At 48.0% G+C, this 22338-nt stretch overlaps 1 protein-coding gene across 5 annotated transcripts in view; it reads left to right on the top strand.

Moving 5' to 3' along the window:
• Positions 1–6718: 6718 nt before the first annotated feature.
• Positions 6719–22338, top strand: part of CNIH3 (cornichon family AMPA receptor auxiliary protein 3) — a 117460-nt gene continuing 101840 nt past the window's right edge. For 2 of the 5 annotated variants that reach the window (XM_073216666.1, XM_037002834.2), the window contains exon 1: positions 10207–10500. In XM_073216666.1, the coding sequence (XP_073072767.1) occupies positions 10420–10500 (81 nt within the window). In that variant the 5' untranslated portion in view covers positions 10207–10419. Of the gene's footprint in view, positions 10501–10892; positions 11025–11111; positions 11334–11430; positions 11540–12139; positions 12213–22338 lie in introns of all 5 variants that reach the window. The other 3 variants (XM_037002833.2, XM_073216665.1, XM_037002832.2) reach the window with 3 other exon arrangements.

Genomic DNA, 22338 nt, shown 5'->3' with positions numbered 1-22338 from the left:
AAAAGCTAAAGTTTGCTAACATCTGTGTAACCTTCTTTATTTGCCTTTGAGGTATTTTGTTGTCATTCTGGTTAAATAGATAAGTATTGCTTCATAGCAACCTATAATCCTATTTAAGCAAGTGCCTTAAAACTTTTAACAGCTTCCCAAAATCAAATTCAAAAAGGTACTTTTACCTCTAGTTAACTCTGATATTTTCCAGAGTGCCCCTGGAACATGTCAGATGAACTTTTTCTCATTGGAGAAAGTATTCGGCTAATTTAGCTTATTTATCTAATATATAATTACCTGCTTAATTACCTAGAAAGCACTGTCAAAAAGAATAATGCTAAACTTTGTTACTGAATGTTTTGTGTTACAGAAATATCAGAATTTCCTTATGTCAACTGTCTTACAGTAAGCTCTCATCAGATCTTTAACCCTTGTCATTTGTAAGTCTTTATTATTTATAGTCACTGTTTTATTACTCTTAAGCTAGTAAAGAACTAGATTTCAGCAGAACATGTATTAGTTACATAAGATTAAGTAAACTAAAGAAGATGATTTTGTGGCTTTTTGTTTCAAATGTTGCTGATAAAGTGTTTTAACTTTTTCTCTTAAGCTGACAACAGTTTAGTAAATGATTGCCTTTATAAGCAGAATTGAGACTTTATCTTTCTCTCTACCTGATCTCTCCAGAATTAAAAAAAAAAACTCTCAGTGACTGTTCTTATATTTCATGGCAGTATGTTTATTTGCACAAGTTCAATAAGAATCTGCTTTCCTTGTAAGAAGACCAATTAGAAACACTGGTCATATTACCAAGGCTTTGACTAGAACATCGTACCTGAGAGACACGTGTGTAAACTCAGATATGAACAGACAGCTTGAAAGAACTAAGATTGATTTTATAAAGCCAACAAAGCCCCTTAGAAGAACTAGCCTGGTCCCTTGCTTACAGAGTTCCCAGCAGCCTTACCAGGTGCATAAGGAAGGTCACTTCCTGGCAGGTGCAGGAACCTCAGGAATGTCTTGGGAACCTCAAGAAGAGAGGAATTCACCCAAATCTACAGGTACTGCAGGCACAACCTGATGGCAAGTCTGGCTTGGCTTTCTGGCCTCAAGAAGCCCTTAAAAGTTCAATCTGAAATTCCTTACAAAATGTTCCAGCAAAGCATATTTAAAAGAGCCTAGGTAATCAATTGCTCTTCTTGCTGTACTTATGCAAATAATAAAGCCAACTGTTACTTATTTTTCTTAACCTAGTTACTTCTAATAAAAATGAGGGTGATTTTAAAGAAAAGTATTGTTTCAATAATGCAGTCTTATCTATACTAAATCCTAATACTAGTCATTCAGATGTAAACTTGATCCAGAATTCTAGTTTCCCCATGATACCTGGCTATGATTCTCAGTTAAACTCTTCATATTTCTCGTTCTCATATTCAGCCATGCATTCTTAATCTCGTCAAGTTTGTCCTTCCAGAATGGAAAATCCAACTCCAGATGTTGCTACTTAACCTAATAACAATTTGTTCTATATTGCCTAGAAGCCACAAAACTGCAAATAGTAATAGAAATGAAACCCAGAATAGAAGCGCCAACCTTCTGAGGCTCTCTCAACTGACCAGTGATGGAGACCTAGTCGCACCCTTTACTGTGCCCCCTCTCAGCATGAAGCAGCCAGAGCAGTTGTTGCCCCTTTTCCCTAGCAGCAGCTAGAGTCTCTGTAGAGGAGAGAATGAGACAGAGTCCATAAGCTTAGACAGAATAAAGTGAGAACCTCTAGAGAAAGCAAGGCAAGCAATGTAACTGCATGCTACAAACCACCTGCCCCCCCGCATGACACCCCTTGTCAGCCGGAAGTAGCCAGATGGAGTCATCGCCCATTATGACCAAAAGGCTGGAATGTTAGGCTGGAGGAAGGAAAAACAAGGACATGCAAACAGAACAGAGAGATACCATAAAAGGAGAACAGACCAGACTCCAAGGTCCATGCCTTATATGGAAAGGGGACAGCTCTTCCTGAATTCCATCCTTCTGATGTGCCAACTAAGACCTGGATGTCAGCCTCCTCCCTCTTGGAAGGAAAAAAGTTTCTAGTTGTCTATTATGTAACCTTTAGCCAATCATACCTCTCCATGCCCTCTAGGATAGCTTGCCCACTCCTTCCCCTCCTAACCCCTTATAAGCCCCCACCTCCCTGACTGGGTGTGACTTCCCCGGCCTGTGATAGCCAGACTGCAGAATATCACCTGGGAATTTGCGTTCAAATAAACTACCTGGCCCTTTGTTTCCTCTCTTCACCTGCTTATTTTGGCCAGAATTTATCTTACAATCAGCAGGTGAACAAAGAACTTTGCAGCTGTCAGTGCCTAACAAACAACCCCCAAATGGAGTTGCTTAAAACAACAGCCACCCTTTGTTTATGTTATGGCAGAGCGGGCGCCATGCCCACTCCAAGCAGCCTCAGGGGCTGGATGTACTTACCTGGGGGTCTGGTCAGGAGGGCCAAGGTGGCGCCTACCCCACCCTCCCCATGCACAGGGTCATCTGCTGCAGGATTGGGAGGGCTGGGCTGGCTGGGCTGGCTGAGCTTCTCTGTCCTCAGAGCATATTTAATGAACTGGTTATTAAGTTTGATCACCTTCAGTCCATGGAGCTCTGCAAACATCATTTGGCAAAATTGTAGCATTTAATAAATAGGAACAACTCAAAAACAACCTTCTTACTTTTGTCAGTCATTTGACATAATTTACTAGATATTCAAATAGCTTTCTCAGAATTTGTAATTTGTTTTGTTTCCAATGGTATATTTCTTTGTTTCTCTACAGTTTCTTTTACTTATCCTTAATCACTTTTGATTGGTGAGTTAACTTGATTTAACAGAAACAAATTTCTTGTGAAGCCACATGAAGTGTAGATATCATATTAGAATATTGTTTATTAAGGTTAATTCTCTAAATTATTTATTTTCAAAATGTTCACTTCCATTTTTGAGTTAAGTTCAAGTGAATAGAAAACTCAGTGCTTTTTTCATTATAACATCACAGGCTGTCCATCAAGGTTCAAATATTCTTTCACTGTTGAATCCCAATCCCCAGATTATCAAGAGACATTATTTCTCTCTATTGGATGTATGCAGTTGTCCTGGAGTGCATCTTGTCCACCCCCCAGATTCAAAGGTTGAAGCCCTAACCCCTGTGTGACTGTATGTGGATCTAGGATGGAGATTAAGTGGGGCCGTAAGGGTGGGGCCTTTATCCCATAGCAAGAATGTGAAGGCGGAACACCAGGTCCTCCCTCCCTGTGTGTGTGCGCAGAGGAGAGGCAAGTGAAGATGCAGAGAGAGGGTGATCATCTATCTGCAAGCCAGGAAAAGAGCTCTCACCAGAAACTCAATTTTCTAGCACCTTGAGCTTAGACTTTTAGCTGCCAGAGCTATGAGAAAATAAACTTCTGATGTTAAGCCACCCAGTTTGTGATATTTTTTTATGGCAGCCAGAGCAGACTAATACAGTAACAATTATAAGGCTTATCAAGAAAAAATGTAAAGTGACTTACTGAATTTACATCTTTCATTGCATCATCCAGGTGTAACTGAATACAGTGACTGTGCCAACTTGAAAACATTTAGAAATATTTCTAAAATTTTGGCTGAAATGCCAGATTTTCTCCCTAACATACAGTCACTAGCACTGCCTGAACAAAAGCTTTCCATGACAATATTTCCCACTGATAACAATTTTTTCTCAAGCACTGACAATAGCATGTGGTCATTACTTCAGATATCATTCCTTCCAACTCCATGAGATCAACAAAATTTTACATGTCTGATTTAAAAATAAATTATTACTTGAAATAGTTTATGTTTTATAGGAAAAGAATATTTTACTGTTTTGATTTATAACTTTTCAAATAAGTTTTTTCATTTCCGCAGATATATGTTTTTCAGCAAGTAGGACCATAAATCTGGAATGCAATGTATGCTTATAACAGATTGTATTCTTTTTTTAATGACTGTTGAATAGTTCATGTTTGGAAATGCTTGATAATGTTTAAGTACATTCTGGTTAGAGTTAACATTTTTAAGGGTACTTTCTTAATATTTTTATCATGTTATCAACATTTTGTTAAATTCAGAAGATTTTGTTCTATCAAATGCAATATTCGGTGAAATGTTCTTTTGTTTTTCTCATTGATAATTACATTTTTAAAATTTAAACCACGAGCTTCACCAGCATGGTATTGCCATTCTAATCAATATGTCTTTTAGGAATCCTCTTTGAGCCCCATTTGACTCCCATTTTTACAACCCTAGCTCTGATGAGACATTCATACTTTTATTAAAATAATCAAATTATTTTGTACTGAAGAAATAAAAAATGTGCTATGTTCTACTGATTCTTGTGCAGTGTACCAGATGCTCAGATCATTTGAACTCTGTACCGTGGCAGAAGGGCCCTGAGCTGGGCTCCATACTTAACACCCTTGTTTGTTCTCTGTAGACCCAGAAGATTGAGGTGTATGATATTTAAGTGGAACATTAATAAATGTATCCACACTTGTTTTTCTCCTTGTTCCACATTTGTTTTTAATATTTTATTTGTGTATTTTAAAATATTGAAGCACTGCACTTTGTACTTACACAAGAATTACAATGAGCAAAGACAACTGCAGTATAGCTACTCAGAATCAGTGGCAACCACGTGACTGAGCACCATGATAAACTGGATGTAAATGGCATCGTGTGCTGTGTGAACAGTGAGTGTAGCAGAGGCCCGTTTATCAGTGCTCCTTGTGACATACTATGACAGCCTGAATGAATGAGTTTAATTTAGAATTTTAAATTATTCCTTAATTTTACAACCTGTTGCAATAACCGATTTACCAATCAAAACAGAAATCTTTCAATATTATTCACAATCATTGCAGGTATACTGATAAGTTTTGGTTGAGTAAGTTGCAAGGTGTAAAGTAGAAGATCTTTGAAGTCAAAGGTTCTTTCTTGTTTCGGAGAGATTCTGGAGATATTCCCAAGGGAGAGATGAAAGGAGAGAGAATGGTTTTGTCAACAGCAAGAGGGAAGCAGAAAGCAATTTGCTGGAGACTGGAAAAAGGCCAGTTAGGCTATGGAAGAGAGGTGACCCATCCACCGCTTCATGCCAGTGACCACGGAGGAGGTGAGACCTCAGAGACCTGGCTGCATGGTGTCCAGGGAGGCTGCCCTGGGCATGTGGGCTCCCAGTCACTTCCGATAGGGAGCACAGCAGGTCAGAGGTGAAAGGACCAAGGGCCCGTCCAGCTGGCCGTTCCCTCAAGAACCAGCGTGGATAGATGCCCAATGGCAGAGGGAAGAGCTGCCCAGAGCTTGGGTACTATAGAAGACCCCAGCAGCTTTGCCCAACCTTGTGAGGAGCCCCAGTGAACACTGATACTGAATTTCCTGCTAGTCAAGCCAATAAAGAGGCTCAAAGTTAGATTTAAGTTATTTCAGAATAAATGAAGGGGTGATTTATCTACCGCTCACAAGTCTGTAATTCACAGCCACTTTCTCCATACACGTGAATGTGGGCCAAGCAAGTGAAGAAAACAAGTCCTAAGCCAGACAATACTGACCTCGGTACATGAAGCATGCAGAGCAGCAAACACTGGCTACCTACCAGTCAACAAAGCCACTCTGCTCAGCATAGGGAGTCGATGGCAGACATTCAACCTAAATACAATTATTGTTGGATAAATTATATGCAGGGAAAAGGTTAAAATATCCTGGTGAGTGAAGGGAAAATCTTTAAATTCCGGTCTGAAGAGACTAGTTGTAACATACAATTTTGGGACAACCCAGGAAACACATTCAGCAAAATGTTAACAGTTACAGAATCGGGGTGATATGCAGATGAATGTTCACTATATTTTTCCCCCTACTTTCCTATGCATTTGACAATTTTATAAGAGAAAATGCATCTACAATGGTATGAAGGAAATGTGGGTATTCTAACACCACTGAAAACCTTTTTTCTTTGCCTTACTATTTTATAAACACCAGAATGAGAAAGACTCATCTTCTCAGACTCACAAATAGGTACAGGTGGGCAAGTGTCAGGGTTCTGGCCAATGAAATGTAGGAAATCCCTGGAGAGTGCTTCCTTTATTCTCCCCAAAAGACATGTCCTCATGAGCTTTTGACTCTTTTCTTTCGTCCTGCCTGCCATACGGACACAGTTGTCTGGAGGCACAGCAGCCTTCTTGTGACTATGAAAACCAAATCCCCATGCTAAGGATGGCAAGTCAGGAAGGTTGTTGCAAGGAGTTGGGGACACTAGTGGTGTTGCGGAGCTGCTATATCCAGCCCTGATTATCCTGTCATATCAGGAAAATAACCCCCCTGCCCCACCACCATTAAACCATGGTATCAGTTAAGAATTGTGTAAGTAACAGAATTCCTTACTCCTTACTTCTGTGGCTTGAAAAATTAAGAAGTTTTATTGTCTCGCTCAAGAAGTCAAGAAATAGTAAGTTCAGGGCTAGTAGGGTGGCTCAGTTATCTTGTCAATGGTACTTGCTCCCTCCATCTTCTTGCTTTTCCATTCTTAATGTGTTTATTTCCTTCTCATTGTCACAAGACGGCATTGGGTGTGCATTCCAGGCAAAGAGAAATAAATATCTCATGGGTTCAAACTGTCACATGGCCACTCTTGGATGCATGGGAGCTAGGAAAAAAAAATAAAGTAACTGGCTTTTTAATGTCTTCTGAATGGTGAAACAATGTACATTGGTCACCTAACATCCATTCCTAATTACTTGCCTTCCTCTACTGTGACATAGGCAGTTGTTTTTTTCTAAACACTCCCTGGTGAAGGAGTTATTTATTACCTCACCAATGAGCCTGGGAACCTTGCGGATCCCTAATAGTGCCCTGCCACATATGGGCACTAAATAATATTTGTTGAATTAAGAAACTGTAACTGCCTTGTGTTCTTATTTTCTGAAATTCTACCACTGTAGTCATCTTTATTGACATACCATTCTGTAATTGATAACAAAGTAAAATAAGGTTGGGAAAGGGCAAGAGAAATAGACTATGATGGATTGGATGGAGACTTGGAAGTCAGAGTGATAGGAAAATGGCTTCATTATTTTGTTGTTTTAAATTTTATTTTGATGTACAGACTGATGCAGAATGTAGAGACTCTGGTAATGCTGTGCTAGATAATTTAGACCAATCCTTCCACTGAACGTACTGAAAAAGCATTACAAAATATAAAAATATCTTTGTAAAAGCATCAAAGACTTGAGAGTAAGGAGTTACTAGGGCCAAGTTTTGGGAGTGGCTGGGAATCCAGAAAGGTCAGCCTAGCATTTGGCACCAATTTTGTCCTGGAGAATTTGCCAATCTGGAGGAGGTGCTAAGAGGTTGAGTTTTGCTTTTAGTGCTCTTTAGGGCTGGGGCAAAAGTCAGAGTTGAGAGATGTGGTAACCTCCCTGCCTGGGATCCAGAAGGACTGCTCCAGGTGAGTCAGGGTGAACTGGGTTGGGGGTGGGGGTAGAAAACAGCCCTCAAAAAGATCACAGTCATCTGGTTAGCCCAGACAATCTCAAACCCTGAGTTTGGATTAAGGTAATTCTAGAGTGCCCATTTTCCCCCAGAAGCAAAAGGAGTAGAGAATCCTCCTTGGAGAAAGACAACATCATCTTTGACCTCCAATTTCTGTAAAGAACTTTTTAAAACATTGTTTGACATACAATAAAAAATTACTAGACATATGAAGATCCAGAACTCTATAAGCAAGAACCACCAGAAACGAGGGACAACAGATCAGACCTAAAGGAACTTAAAATATTTGAATTATCAAATTTTCCTTTGATACTACCATATTGTTTTGGTGTCACAGAAATTTATATGGTATAACAACTAATATAAATGATATAAAATAAAAAGCAAAAAACAGAGCTGGAAGGAAATATACAGTTGACACTTGAACAATGAGTGGGTTAGGGTGATTGACCCCTTCACAGTTGAAAATCCATGTATAATTTTTGAGTCCCCCAAAACTTAACTTCTAATAGCCTACTGTTGACCTGAAGCCTTATAACATGACCAGTTAATGAACACATTTTTGCATTTGTATTATATACCATATTCTTGCAATAAAGTAAGCTAGGGACAAGAGTTATTAAGAAAATAGTAAGAGAAAATATATTTACAATATTATATACATTTATTGAAAAAATCCTCAATAAGTGGACTTGTGCAGTTCACACCCTTGTTCAAGGCTCAATTGTACCACTCTTGTATTGGTGGTATCTGAGAATGGGAAAATGGTGTTTATTTCATCTTTCTCATTTCTATATTTTCCAATTTTTTTAAAATGAGAATTTATACTGGAAGACGTGCTTAAGTAAAACAAAGTGATAAAGCATATAAGCCAGAGCAGGGCTGGATTCACAGGTGTGATCCTCTATAGTTAACCAGGGGCCTGTAGTCAGAAGGGTCTCATAACTTGGTTTAATGCATTGCTGTTGCTATCTTGAAATTCTTGATAATGTTTTGACAAGGGGCCCCGTATTTTCATTTTGCACTTGGGCACCAGTCCTACAAAGCGAGTCTTGACCCAGAAGCAATTACATGCTGATCTGTTGGCCACTCTGTCAAAGGCTACAGGACCTACTCCAGTTTCCCCACCTCCCATCCAAAGGCATCTAGCTTCCAAATTGGAGGTATGGCCAAAAGGCTGCAGGAAAGGCAGGTGTCCTGGGAAGAGCCCTGGGGAAGGAGTTTGCAGGCCTGATTTTCCTCCAGCACTAGCCAGCTGTATGATCAGCTTTCTGGGACTCCTTCGTTCCAGCTCTACTGCCATTGGAATCACATCTGTGGGCAGTAGGGTAGCCTATAGGATTAGAATCAACCAGCAACTATTGATTTAGTGCCCATTCTGGGATGCAGGTGCTCTGAGATTCACTCCAAACCACGATGTGGTTCCAGTCCCCCCCGCTGGATTTGCCAGTCATTTTTCAGGGTATTCTTCCTTGCATTCCAGACTGACAAATCTGAAACTCAATCCTCTGGACTGATTGGAACATCTTTCAGTGCTGTATCAAAAATCCCACACAAAGGAAGCACGTTTTCCAAGATGCTGGGCCCTTGTGCGACGTGTGCAGATAACAATCCCTACCATTCATTGAACGTGTACCTAGTGCCAGGCAGGCTCTGGGCTAGGTAGGTTCTTTATTAATAGGTTGAGTACTCATCTCTGTTTTTCAAATAAGGAACGGAGGTTTAGAGAGGTTGAGAAACTTGAAGAGGCAAAGGGGTCTGGCTCCAAAAGCGCACGCTCTTGACGGTTCCACTAGACCGACACCAGTAACAGATCCACTGTCGCAGCCTCCTCGGACCAGAAGAAGGCATGGGTCCAATTTTCTCAATCCCAAGGTCAGATGGCGGGAAGGGTGGAGGACGCGAGGGACAGACGTGAACAGGGTATTTTAAGGAGATGGGAACAGCTGTGGTCCAAGGGTTTGTCCTGCACCCCAAACAACACAGGAGCAGCCCCGCCAGCCTATTTCCTCCTCACACAGCGGCGCCGCGAGAACCGGGAGGGGCGGCTGCCGCCTTCGGGAGCAAGGAACACGCCGCACCCACCTCCGGGCGGGCGCGCATTTCGGGAGGCCCCGCCCCTACCGGGCGGCCCATGTTCCTCGCAAGTCCGGGGCGCACTGTTCCCGCGGCTCCCCGCCTCTCGGCCGGGGCGCGCTGGGCGGAGCCGGAACCCGGGGGGCGCCGAGTGGCTAGGGCCCGGCAGTGGCTTGGGCGGCGGCGGCAGCAGGTGGAGCGTGCTCCGCGGTGCGCAGCTCTTGCCCGAAAGCCGCCGCCGCAGCCGCGCGGACCGCCCGGTCCAGCCCCACTTCCCTGGGAACTTGGGTTTCCAGGCGGCGGGCCAGGCCCTGGCGCGCCGCGGATCGCGGGCAGCCCTGGGAGCCGCTCTGGGGCGCAGGGCGGCGGGGACCCAGCTCCTCCCGGTTACCTGAAGGCGTGCTCTGTGGGAAGGAGCCGCTGCTGGCCGCGGGCGCCGAAGGATCCCGAGGGCGCACCCGCCCCGCAGCGTCCAGAGCAGAGGGCGCGTCCCTGGATTCTGGGCACGGAGCGTCCCACGCGATCTTCGAGGAGTCCTCGCAGCCTCGCCGCCTTGGTCTCCAGGGCTCGCTGCTGGCACCAATCTGCGGAGTTCTCTACTGCTCTTTTCTTCGATTTGGAGACGCGCCCGCCAACGCCGCTCCACGCACCTCTCCCGGTCTGCGCCGGCGGACTGGCGCCCGGGTCGCCGGAGCCTCCTGGAGCCCTGGCGCCGGTCGCAGACCGTCGAACTTCTCGTCCGGCGTGCTCCTCCCAGCCTCCCCGGTCACCTTCTGCGGAGCGCTTTCCCTGCGGGGCACCGGCCGGCTATGGCCTTCACGTTCGCCGCTTTCTGCTACATGCTCTCCCTTGTGCTGTGCGCTGCACTCATCTTCTTCGCCATCTGGCACGTGAGTAGCCGACTGGCTTCTAACTTTCTGCTTTCGCCCCAGACGCGCCCCGGTCCACCTGCTCCCGGATTTCTCTGGAATGCCACCTCCCTTTCCCCACGTTCAAGCGGGGCGGATTGGGGCTGGCTGCGCGCGCCTGCAGGTCAGACCCCCGCCGCACCTGCTCCCGCGGCGCAGGCAGTGGGTGCAGCCCAGTGCGTCCTGGTGCCTGGCCGCAGGGAGTAGCGCAGGGCGCCCTGGCAGGACCTGGCCCGCGTCGGGTCCGCAGCGGCGCCCCGACTCCACTCCACACCCCTCCCGTCTTCTCGGCCCGCTAGGGGGAGGGGAGAGAAGCGCCTTCGGGCCCGGCAATTAGTCAAGTAACTGTAACAACTAAACATTTAAAATGTCAGCGTCTGCGGCGGGTTGCCTTGAGACGTAATTGGAGACAAAGTGGAAACACGACCGGTGCTCGCTAAGAGGAAGTGAGGAGAGGCCGGCGGTGGACTTGGAAGCGGCGGGAAGGAGAAAGGAGGCGCCAGGAGGTGGGCCGGGTGGGGGTGGAGACAGTCACCCCCTACCGCCCCGCCCACCCCCGGGTCTAAGCGGCCCAGTCTTGGCATACTCCGCAGGTGGCAGACCCCTTCACCACGCGCCCAGTGGGCCCAGCACAAGCTCTCCGCTATCCTTGGGGTCACCGCCACCGCCGGTGGTCCAGCTTTTGCAGCGGCTGTGACACGGGAGGTGGACCAAGAAGCAGGGGCAGGGATGGGGCAGGCGGAGGGAAGCCAGTCCCCTCGGAGATACCGCGCCCCCTTGGCAAGTGATGGGCCTCTCAGGTCTTCCGTTCCGAGGTTAAGCGCCCTGACCGCACCAACAGGGCTGGTGGGAAGAAGGAGGTAGAGTTTTGGAAGGAGCCCCGCCTGCATCCTATCCCCTCCCATTTTACAGCCAGTCCCCTTGACAGGGAGGACCCTGACGCGAATCCCTTCAGGCGCTCCTGGAGAGCTCTGGAACAGTCCCCAGGCAAGGACCCAGCCGGACCAGAAGAAAATTCCAGGTGCGGGTGAGGTGCAGGTTTCTTGTATAAGTGGTTTGGAGTGAGAGTATTTATCTTACGACAGCACTAAGCATGGGAGCAGCTCCTGTTACAGGCTCCCTGACAGGGAACAGGAGGGCTTCTAACCCACCTGAGAGCTTGCTCCGCATTGCCAAGGTGAGAAAGTTGCCCTGGATGATCTCCATCATCCCCTGTGTCTAAGATGGTGTAAGCCCACCAAGCCGCTGATTCAGGAATGTAGGGTGAGAGAAGGAATTCAGTCACAGGAATTTTGGGGCTATTGAAAACCCTGGAAGGATCAGGGACGTTCTCTTTTTATTTTGTACCTTTTCCTCTGCCACAAATGCTAGGTCTATTCTGTGGGAGAGAATCCAGCCTGGGAGCTATCCACAGTTGTTAAGGAAAAATGAAACTTTACCTAATTTGAATAAAAAGGGGAACAGAATAGTCATGTCCAACTAGTGGGACAACCCCCTGGTGTGTTTTAGAGGAGATTTCTCAGCTTCTTTGCATTTGGGGAGGTGTTTGATTTCTACAAGGCTAACTGCTCTCTCTTTTCAGAAATAACTCATTTGCTGTTTGTTTTCACTTTGGCTGAAGAGCGGCAGGTGCCAGAGAGCTCCATCAAACTGTCAGGCTTGGGTTCCCTGAATTAGCCCCAGAAGCAGAGCAGGTAACCAGGAAGAATGATTTCCTCTCACTCAGGAAGACAATAAATAATTCAAGAGCAGTTAATTAAATAATGGTTTGTGTAGCTGGTTGACTAATAGACGTTTGAGTCAAAACCCAGCATCACCATTTCCAGGAGAAGCTGAATTCGGTCAGACCCCAAGCCTGGGTCAGGTCCTGACCAGCTTCCTGGGAAAGTGGCAAGATTCCAGTTTCTAATAGTGAAAGGAATCTGAGTTCTTTGAATGCAAATTACAGTAACAGTTCCCAAGTCTCAAGCTCTCTTCCTTTCCCTGTCTTTTCCTTCTGCTTTGCTCCAAACTCAACAATCCCCCACCACATCCATTTGGCTCCTGAACATTGAAGGGGAATCAGTGCACATGCTGTATGCGTGGGGGTTGGTTATGTGGTGGTAATTATGTTAACCAAAATTTAGGAAAGTTAGTTCTATGTTAGACTCTGTATTTACTTTCTTTTCACCTTATATTGCTTGATCTGACAAGCCTTACTGATGGCTCAGCATATATTGACATCCCAAATAATGAATTGTGCCCTTAACAATATACAGCAGTTAAAAAGCCTGTGTCACTGCCATGTCTAGGCTGTGAGGTATGAAGATGGCATGTTTTCCTTACTAATTAAATTGTACATAACTACCTAGGGGTACTAATAGTGCTATTATTTATTGTGCATCCCAGTAGACCAGTTCTAGGCACTTACAGAGCACCTCTCGAATGTACCTTCTTCTCACCACAGGTCTGGGAGCAAGGATGGATGTGGCCAGCCATATGTACAACATTTCTTTCAAGTCTTGCTCTTTACTTTGAAAATTTATCTGCATTTGTTTCAAATGAAAATATTCCAAATTACCAATTAGTTTTATATCAGCCACGATTGGAAGAGGCAGAGTAATCCTGAGTTTTTTTTCATGTCTTCGCATACCTTTAAGCACATGCTTCTTACTGCCCAGGCAGTCCTCACAGCTGACATTTTACAGATGAGGGAGCTGTGAATCAGAGAGGTTGTGAAACTTGCTCAGGGTTGCACAGCTAGTACATGCTGGAGCTGGGATTTAAGCTGAGTCTGAGACCATTATTCTCATGCCCTTTTTCTATCTCTAGTCACTCACTGCCTTTGGTAATAGTAGATGATGTTTCTAACCAGAGGACTGCCTTTCCTATGTATAAGTAAAATATTTGGAGTTGAAGTTTCTGATTGAAGTTACAACAACAGCAGTGTGTCCTTTTTAAAAAGAAGAAATTCTATTTTATTTAAAAAAAATTAGTTTTTCTGCTTATGAAGTGTTACGGGTTCATTGCTGACAATTTTGAAACTGAGGGAAATATAATGGAACAAAATCACTACTAATCTTAGCAGCCAAAGATTTGGAGGTCTCTTCTTCCAGGCATTGTGTGCTTTTAAAAATTGCATATGCTGTTTAGAAGGAAAAACCAGTTTCTAAAGGGTTTCAGATGTGAAGGGGTGTTTATTTTCAGCCAATGTACAACAAACAGTGCTTACCCACCAGAGCCCTGTGCACCAGCCAGCTTGTTTGGGCTGGTTTGCAGGCTGTCTCACTTATACAAAAGATGAAACCACACTTTGAAGGGATCAAAGATTCATTACCAGTTATTTCAGGTTTTAGCTTTGAAAGTTTTTTTTAAAATATCTGGTGTCACTTTTAAATATCTGGTGTTACTTTGAAAATTTATCTGCATTTGTTTCAAATGAAAATATTCCAAATTACCAATTAGTTTTATATCAGCCACGATTGGAAGAGGCTGATATAAGTTTTAACAATGTACAAATAAAATTAATTCCCAATTTCTTTGGGTTCTTAATAGCATTTGCTGTTAGAGAGTTTTGATGGGCAGATGATCACAAATATGTATTCAGTGAGAGGCAGTTTTGCTAGGTGACATGTTCTTATGGCTGAGCCTTTCTGCCAGTTCCAGCTGGTCACAGATTCAGCCATGGGGAACCAAGTAAACCTCTCAGTTTCTCAAATTATCTGTCAGGAAACAAAAAAATGGGTTTGTGTGAAATGGTAAGATGCCTGGGATTGGCAGTAGCCTGGCTTTTGAGACCCTGTTTGGGTGCTGGGAGGAGGGTGCCCCTAGCCATACCTTGTGTGGTCTCTACTTTCCTTTCAGACTCCCTCCCCTCCCGTGTCATGGTAACATGATGTGTGCGGCTCCAGCTGTACCCCTCCTCCCCTCTGCCCCACCTCCCAGCTAGCAGGGAAGGGAACTCTGAGAACAGCAACCAGTTCTGGCCCACAGTTTCTGCAGAGCCTGGAATAGGTCCTGGTGTGTAGAAGGGGCTCGGCAAATAGTCACAGAATAATTTCGTGTTCCTTTCTGGCTTGGCACACTCCCGGCTGATGTGTGACTCGTTTTTGATTCTGCTTCTGGCTCAGGGCTGCTTGCTAGGCAGTTTGGGCACATGCATTCCCTGCTGTACCCTGGCACTTTGAAGTCTTGGAGCTGTTGTCACAAAGAAGGGCTGACCATCACATGGGGCTTTGGCTGCATTGATGATGGAGCTGCTCCTGCAGGGCAGCGCCTGGAGAAAGTGTCTGTGCTGACATGTGCCACCTCATCCTTCTGGCCAGAACTATCCTCAAAGAGGAGGCTTACATCATCATTGTATTTCCAGCACAGCCTGGGAGAGAGAGGAGAAGGGTGCAGAGCTCGGAAATCACCCCCAAGCAGGCTCTGGCCCCAGAGAGCTGGGTGGCCCTGGGGGCTGGGTGCTGCAGGGCCGCTGCATCTGACTTTGGGGTTAGAGGTGCTGAGCACACATCAAAGGCAGTGATGGGTGAGGAGCCTGTGCCAGGTAGTGGGAGTGTCCACCTGTAGACCCTGAAGCCATGCCCAGCCGTGTCCCCTTCTGAATTTCGAGGCATGGTGAATTGCATACCTTGTACCCAGCCTCTCAGGTCACCTGGTCTTTCTCTTCCTTTTGTGCACATGGCTCTGCACTGTCTTCCTGGACTGGTTTTCTGCTGCTCCTCTCCCTCCCAGGAAGCCTGCAAACAGATTCCTCTGGTGTCTTACACTCCTGTATGCATGCCACCAGGGAGTGCCCTCACCAGCTTTTGTTGTCCCTATCTCCTGACAGCCACTCCTCCAGGTATCCACCAAGGTTCCAAGGACTTGGCATTTGGTCACAGTCATGTCCCCCCATCTAGGTGCTGCCATGTTCCAACCTCACCCTCAGGGATCACTTCTGTCCCTTTGCTCCCCCATCCCCAAACCCAAGGCCTGTTTTTACAACATGAGCCTGGGCCCTCTCCCTCCCAGCTTGGCTGCTTGCTCCTGGCCTCAGTGGGACTGATCATTTCCCCCTGCTGTCCCCCACTGGAGGGCAGGATTGCACCTCATGGCCCTCCACCCAGCTCCTACCACTGTGCTCAGCTGTGGCATGCTGGGCTGGCCTCACCAGGGGCCTGTGATCTCTGAGGCTCGGCTCATGTTCCTTTGCTCTTGCCGCGCACCTAACGGCTGCTGAATTCAGGGTGAGTGTGGGGTGGGCCTGGCCCCATACCGCCTCAGTGTGAGCCCACACTGCTGGTTCCTCTGGCCCCTACAGTACTGCTCTGACCTCCAGCATCTCCTTGAGCACCGGAGCCCCTACAACCCTCCGGGACTCAGAGAAGATCAAGGTTACTGACAGGGCTACCTCCATGTCCTGCCCTCCCCTAACTCTCGTTCTGCCCCACGACTGCTCCCTCCTTCCCACACTGGGAGGCATAGCTCTCCTCCCCTGCGTGTCCCCAGGACATGGCTCCCCACCCATGTCCTCAGCAGCTGCCCTTCACTGCTCCTTCCTGGCTTTACAGAGGCCGGGCTGTCTCTGAGTGCTGAGTTTACTAACAAACCCCCGGCTCCACGCCCTCCCGATGCCCCCCAGCCCTTCTTCCCATGCAGACAAGTTCTGCCTCACCAAGTCCTGTGCCCCATTCCCTCTTCTTACTCTTCTATCAAATATGGGAAAGTAGAGACTAATGACGCCTTCTGTGCCCACCACCCAGAGCTGGCAAATGTTAGCCTGTGCTGCTTTGGCTTCTCTTTTGTTTCAGGCAAGATGTTTCTTCCTTGGCCCTGCCTCGGCCCCCTCCTTTCACCCCTGCTCTTGACAAGGGCACATGGCACCTCCTGGAGTCCTTGCGGCCCCTCTGGGGTTTGTCTGGCTATCTGAACACCGAACATCCTCACAGCCCTTTGGGGTCTGTCCTGCCATTGGAGCACCGAGTGTCCTTGCGGCCCCCCTGAGGTCTGTCCCGCCATCCGAGCGCCGAGCGTCCTCGTGGCCCCTCTGGTGTCCATCCCACCATCAGAGCACCGAGTGTCCTCATGGCCCCTCTGGGGTCTGTCCCGCTGTCAGAGCACCGAGTGTCCTTGTGGCCTCCTGGGGTCTGTCCTGCCATCTGAGCGCCGAACATCCTCACGGCCCCTTTGGGGTCTGTCCTGCCATAGGAGCGCCGAGCGTCCTTGCAGCCCCTCTGGGGTCCGTCCCGCCATCAGAGTCCCAAGCATCCTCGCCGCCTCCCCGGGGCCCTGGCAGGCCTGTCCACAGCATCCCCCTGTGCTTTCTTCCTGGCTGGTTCCTCCCCCATCCCCACCCCCACCCCTGACACTGTACTGTCTCCCTGGGGCCTCTGTCGGCTTTTCCTCCTCTGCCTTCGTCTGCCTGTGTGTGGGCCTCTCGTGCCTGTGGTGAGGCCCCCAAACCTACCCTCCCACATAGACCTGCTGCGCGGCCCAGTTGGTTCCAAGCCGGTCTCCACACCCTCCTCATCCCTCAGCCTCAGTGGGTCCCGTGCCCACCAGGGACCCTGTCCCTGCCCCTGGACCCTGCCTGGTCCAGGCTCTCATCTGCTCTTTCTCACAGTGTTGTGATCCTTCCCAGCTGGCACACTTGGGTAAAATCTTAACTGAATGAATCCAGCCCCCACACAGCCACCACACATGATTTTTCTAACACCTGAAAGGCTTTCTTCATGTCATTTGCACACTAAACCTTTTTCTGGCTTCTCTCACCTACAAAGTGTAGGGGGCCTGTGGGACCAGGGACCCATCAGCTTTTTTGACCCCATTTCTCGTCTTCTGTGTTGCAGACACTCTCCACTTCCTACAGTTACCTACATGGTTCCCTGTGTTCCATCTCTCTGGAATGTCCTCACCCACTCCAGTCTTCACCTGACCAGCCTCTGTCTTCAGGAGAGCCCAACCCTCCCCGGCAACTGAGTCTCTGCCCTTGCCCCATCCCCTGGTCTCAGTCTCGCTCTTGTGCTAGCCACACGGTGGTGTATTTGTCTCTGCGCGTGGACCATAAGCTCCTCAAGGGCAGGAACTGCCACCCCATTTGTAGCCTTAGCCCCCAGCACAAAGGTGGCACAGTGACTGGAGCCCTGTGAGTGCAGAACAGGTAAATTCAGGATCTGGGTAATTGACTGTGGCCAGCTCAGACTTGCCTTGATAAAGCAGTCATCGGGTGCTTGTTAAAAATGCACATTCTTGGGCTCCGGAGGCCCTAGTGTGTCGGATGGGGTGGTTGGGTAACTGAGCTCAGTCCAGAGTCTCTGAGTTGTTGGGAGACACTAGGCGGGACACGCCAGTCTGGCTGAGAGTGAGGAGGGCCTGTCTGGGCTGCGGTTCTGAAGGGCATACACCAGAGGAATTGCTGTCATTGGAATGGGCTGTCAGACAGTGACCAGCTGGGGGCAAAGGCCCATGTTGGGGCTGCCACAGGCTACCTGAGTTAATGCTTCAATGCGGCATCTTGTGGTACCCACTTTTGATTGCAGGTGAGGGTGAAATACTTTCTCCCATGCCTTGACCAGGTGCTCTTGTGGCCTAGGTGAGGCAGGTGTTTAAATTCCAGGCTGATGTGTTTGCCCTTTGGACTGCTTCTGAGTTGTTTCCTCTTCTAGTATGTGGGGTGGGGGCTCAGAGAAGGAGGGAGCTGTGTTAATGTAGAGAAGAGGTGTGAAGCCTGAGCTGGTACAGACGTAACGCACGTGAGTTACTGCTCAGCTGGGCTGGGGATGGTTACCGTTGGGGTCTTTTGTGGCCAGGGCTTCTGCATCTCAATGCATGAACTGAGACGGGCCTATACTTCTTTCAGTGGCACTTGGAACCTGATTAATTCCCAGAGCATCAATGAAAACTCCAAGTGCACAACTGAATCCTCAAGTGGCCTCTGACTGCTAACCCAGAACTTAATGATGAGGCAGCCAAATATTTTTAATTTGGCACTGGAAGAGAGGCAAACATGAGACATTCTTACAAATGCCAAAATAAAGCTTAAAAAAAGATCATAAATCAAGACTGAGTGGATAGACTTTACTGTGTCCCAGTCCGTGTGTTGTAGGCATTACAAGACTGCATGTTGGTGGAGAGAGTCCCTGCCACAGGGCACAGCTGGCAGCTCGGGGGACAAGGTCTGCCCTGCTCTGGTGTTGGGGTTTGGTGTCATGACACAGTTCTGTCTGCCTGTGTGTCCGTCTCCCTCCTGCCCAACTCGGCTTCTACTGCACAGTGGGTCTCATTGCCTCTAGAAATGTGTCCCTACAACTCTTCCCACAAGGAGAGATGTCATCTCTGGGATCTAATTCTGCCCAGTCTCCATCTGCTCACATCCTGCATTCCCAATGGCTCATTCCAGCTCCCAGGTGAGCCCAGCAGCCAGTCTGCACAGGGACCTTGTGCTGGTGGCATCTGTGGGGAGTGGTTGATGGAAGCTTTCTGTCCCCTTTGAGCTTTGTAGAACCTAGGAGGACATAGTGGGGATGCTGGCCATGATTGGTGCTGTCACAATGGCCATGAAAGGGATGAGTCACATCTTTGGAAGCCTTGTTGGGCTTGTGAGCCCAGAAGCTTACAGGTCTCATCCCTTCAAAGTAAAGAGGGTGTGGTGTTCCTGGGATGAGCCTGGGACCCCATGGAATGGAGCCAGCCCCAGTCGTCCTGAGGAGGGTGCGTCTGTCAGAGGGATTGCCCCCAGGGCCTCCCCACAGCTGAAGGACATGGTGGCCTCAGAACCCATGGCCCATGGAGGGAGGGCCTCTGCACCTGTCCTCCCAGAATGTGTGTGGACACTAACTGCAGACTGGATTGGGCTTTAGCATTTAACAGTCCAGCCCAGGTCTAGACTTGTGGTGCCTTGCCAAGATACCTGTTTTCTCTGTGGCTTCCTTTTACTCAACTTCCCTGCATTTACCTGGCCATCTGAGAAAGGGCCCTCACCTGGCCCTACAGTTTCTACTTTGGCCCCTGTGTGGCTCCAGTAACTTTAATTTTATTTTTTTTGAGTTAAAATATACATAACATAAAATTTGCTATTTTAAAGCCTTTTTGAAGTGCATATAGTTCAGTGGCATTCACATTGTAGTGCAACCATCCTCACATCCACCAGAACTTTCTCATCTTCCCGAACAGAAACTCTGTCCCCGCTAAACACTGACTCCCCTTTCCCTCCCCCAGCCCTGGCCCCCACCTACTACCTACTGTCTCTGTGAATCTGACCACCCAGGGAACTTAAGGGGAGTCACAGGGTAGCTGTCCTCCTGTGTCTGGCTCATCTCACTGAGCATCATGTCCTCAAAGTTCACCCATGTGGTAGCAGGGGCAGGATTTCATTACTTCCTAAGGTTGAAAAATATCCCATGTGTGTATATTCCACATTTAGTTCATCCATCCATTTGTTGGCTCCATCTTTAGTGAATAGTGCTGCTAGGAACATGGATGTGCATCTGACATCCTGTTTTCCACTCCTTTTTGAATATGCCCAAAGTGGATTTGCAACTGGTAATTCTGTGCTTGATTTTTTGGTGGCTCCTCTGATTTTGTAAGCAGAAACTCCTTTGGTCCTCTGTCTTTGCTGCACCAACTCTGCCCTTTCTTGGCCTGCTGGCTCCTGCAGGTTGCCCCTCTCCGCCTTCCTCTAGGGTGCACCAGCAGTGATGTGAACTGTATGCATTTACCTGACCTTTGTCTGCTGCTCACCACCCAGAGGCCCTCATCTGGACTCTGCTCCCTCTTTGTGTGGTCTACCCTTGAGTGTGACCAGTCCTGGCACTGCCTTGGTGGGGCTTGTTCCTCGGTGCTGCTTGGCAAGGATGGAGCTAAACTTCTGGTCCTTGGCAGTGTCTGTACCATGTAGATGTGTGCTCAGGACAGTTCCTGACGAATGGCACTAACTTCCTTTCTCAGAATCCTTTCCTTTGCACCAGTCAGGCCACTGTGACTCCCAGTTACATCCCCCAGCTTTCCCATTCACATTCTTTTTGGATTTTGGCCTCCTCGTGCTCCTACCGGCAGGTGCTCTTGCTGGCTGGCTGGTTCGGGCCTCTGTGGTTGTTTACGAGTCCCTGGCAGTGGGACTCCAGGCCTCGACTGATCTCTCTCTCCTTTCTACTTTCTTTCTGTACTGCTTTGACCCCCTTTTATTCCTTCTCCTTTGCAATAAATGCTAGATCTGCCAGAGGCTGTACAATATTACTTAGCCCAGCAGGCCCGAGGGCTGAGAAGTTAGCTGACACCACCTCCTTCCTTTAAGGTGTCTATGAACAGTGGGCTGACATTTCCAGAGATCTGTCTTAGGTGTCTTCTGTCTTGGTGTGCACATGGTCCATCTACTGTGGGATACAGCCGTCCTGCTGGGAAATGCAGAGGAGGAAAGCAGAGTCTTGGAACCGACGTCCTTTTTTTTTTTCTCATTGGCAACTGATTCATGAACCCTAAAAAAAGACTTGATAACAACATAGCCAGCTAGCTGTGGCAGCCCAGATGGTCCCCTACTTACTAGAGACATTTGTATCTTGGATAAAAAATATTTAAATGTGTTCTGTGAGCCTTATTGAGAAAAGGAATTAGCAACTGCACTGAAGGGTCGTGGGTGTGGAGGTAGCTGAACGATTCCAGGCCCTCGGAATACAGATTCGGAAAGGGGGATCAGGAGGAATATGGCTGGGAAGTGAGGGGAATCTTTCGACAGAGGTGAATTCCGAGGGCATCGTCCTGTGCTGTGTGCAGGCCTGAGGTGACCTGCCTGTAGGGGTCCTGGCAGAAGGGTCCAGGCTGGGGGTGTGCTGGTGGAGATGGAGCTACCCTCCTGGCTTTTGTGTCCCCAGAAGCACTGCCATGGGGGCTTCTGAGCGGCTGTCACCAGCCCAGGGCCACAGACAACAAATGTGCCACCCATTTCCAAAGTCTGCCCTGAAGAGATGCACAGATGTACCTGCTCCCTCCCTTCCCTGTGGTCCAGGCCAGTGAGTCCTGGGCCAGCCTGAACCCTCTACAGCACTTTGATTTCACAGCAGTTCCCATTGTCTTGCATCCTAAGCAGCCATGAGGGGGCTGGGATTCTGAGTGGTGGTGGCCACTTTGCCAGGACGGGGGTGTGATGCTGGGAGAGGGCTGGACTGTGCGGGGACACTGTCCACGAGCTTGTGGAATTGTCACAGGAGCTGGAAGTAGGGACCAGGTGCCTAGGCTGAGGCACTGGGCCACTTGGTCATCCTGGGATAACTTTGCCATTCTGGAGCATGGCAGGCAGGCGAGTATACGTGCTGGCACACAAAATGGGTTTGGTCTTGACATCCTTTTCCCTCATTTGTCAGCAGTTTTAGACCCAAAGTCATGTCCTATAGGAGGGGTAGCAGCTAATGGGGCAGGTGCCACTTCAGAGTGGCCTTTCATTTTTGTGTGTGTAAATGAAGCTGCTGAACCAAGTGGCCTCCAAGGTCCCATCCAGCTCCTTCCACCACTTCACGTGCACCCTCTTGTCCTGGAAATCGTTCCTGACGGGCCTCCTGGGCATTTGCTGTCATATTTCTGTGTATGAATGTGTCAGGTAAAGTGCTTAGAAGTCAATTCTGGCCACCTTAATAAAAAAAAGGGTCTATGGGAAAGGGACTGAGTGCCCATAGTGTAGGCAGGGAGTCTGGAAGACAAGACTCAAAATAGCAGACCAGCCTGGGTTAGATGGTGGCCCCAAACACTGGCCTTGAATTGCTACTTCCAAGGGTGGAGAGTCTCATCACCAAGCTTGGGCTGTGCCCACTGGCCATGCCCAGCAGAGAGCAGGCGGAGGACAGGGAACTGCAGGCACCTGGGTTCGCC

This window comes from Manis javanica, chromosome 11 (genome assembly GCF_040802235.1).
Source record: "Manis javanica isolate MJ-LG chromosome 11, MJ_LKY, whole genome shotgun sequence".
Classification (NCBI taxonomy): domain Eukaryota; kingdom Metazoa; phylum Chordata; class Mammalia; order Pholidota; family Manidae; genus Manis; species Manis javanica.
Note: the sequence above shows the minus strand (reverse complement) of the source record. Positions and strands in the feature narration are given on the sequence as shown.